The sequence below is a fragment of the Perkinsus marinus genome (assembly GCF_000006405.1).
Source record: "Perkinsus marinus ATCC 50983 genomic scaffold scf_1104296961160, whole genome shotgun sequence".
Taxonomy (NCBI): domain Eukaryota; phylum Perkinsozoa; order Perkinsida; family Perkinsidae; genus Perkinsus; species Perkinsus marinus.
The window spans coordinates 1-1167 of NW_003205835.1; the positions used below are offsets into that span (position 1 = coordinate 1).

The 1167-nt window shown below is 49.9% G+C and overlaps 1 protein-coding gene across 1 annotated transcript; it reads right to left on the minus strand.

Annotated features, from left to right (window-relative positions):
• Positions 1 to 106: 106 nt before the first annotated feature.
• On the minus strand, positions 107 to 447 carry Pmar_PMAR027169 (hypothetical protein; the record flags this gene model as incomplete). The annotated part of the gene is made up of 2 exons (XM_002772387.1): positions 107 to 245; positions 290 to 447. 2 exons carry the CDS (start codon positions 445 to 447, stop codon positions 107 to 109), a joined length of 297 nt encoding a protein of 98 aa, XP_002772433.1.
• Between the last annotated feature and the right edge of the window lie 720 nt (positions 448 to 1167).

Here is a 1167-nt window from a genome sequence, read left to right on the forward strand (position 1 = left end):
CCCCCACTTACCGTGGGTATAGCTTACAACTGGCAAGTCAGCGCAAATTGATTTCGTAGAAACCAGTCAATATGATGACAATTGTAATCCCTCAATGAATATGAAGTTACTTCTTCTTCTTCCCGCCCGCCATTATAGCGGCTGCCGCCTTCCGACTGACAGTCTTGTTCTTCCCCGCGTACTTCTTCTTATCATTCTTACTCATAGCGCTCGTATTTTGGCATCCCTCACCACCTTCCCAATGACTGATCAGTAAACCATCATCAACCAACGAATGCTTCCCCCTTACCTAGTGCGTATCTTGTTCAGTGGCCTTCCACACTTCCTGCATGGTCCTGGCCCGAAGTTCTGTTCGGTAGCGCACCATCCACACAGCATACGCTTAGCCCACACGGCATGATGGTCGGGCCAGGCCGCATCATGGCACTGATCGCAGGGGTATGCCATCCCACAGCAAGGGAATCGGAGCCATCGGTAGGAATGTCGATAATGCTTACATGTACCATTCTTGGGCAAAGGCTTACCTAATGGAAGATGCAGGCATCGAAGAGCAGTCACTTTAATGATAACCACAATACAACTTGTCGAACCGTCAGAACATGAACTAGAAAATGCGACGAATTACATGAGGTCACACTACTGTTGACTCAGACTGTAGTGAACTGTGCCTCAATGGTCTATTCACAACTACTACCGCTGCGGTAGTACCGCATCCTTCTAGCACTATCATCACGCCGCTCCTGGGAACAAGTACAGCTGGCAAGGTAATGAAAAGCGGACGGCTGTTTGACTTTTAGTGGAGTTGTTCAGATTGCCGTTGAAGGCTGCATTGGGCCAGGCTCACAGGAGACTGGTTCTGGTCAGTCGCAGAGCCTCACGTCCTCGTCTCAGCTGCACATCAGTCTTCGGAGCATCCCTTTGTCACCTGGAACGACTAGTCTAGCGGTTAGTGATTATCCATTATAACCCTTTTGAGTGCGAGTCGTGTTTCACTCAGGTGCCTTCAGAAGATAAATCGGTGGAGCTTGACCGAGCGCGTATTTGGAAGATTCTGGACGACGCATCACAGACTGTGACGTTCTATCTCGGAGGGCTGCATGATACGGGCTTCGCTGTAGATGTCTTCATGCTCTCAAACGCATGAAAGACCGCGCGTTGACTGATGGG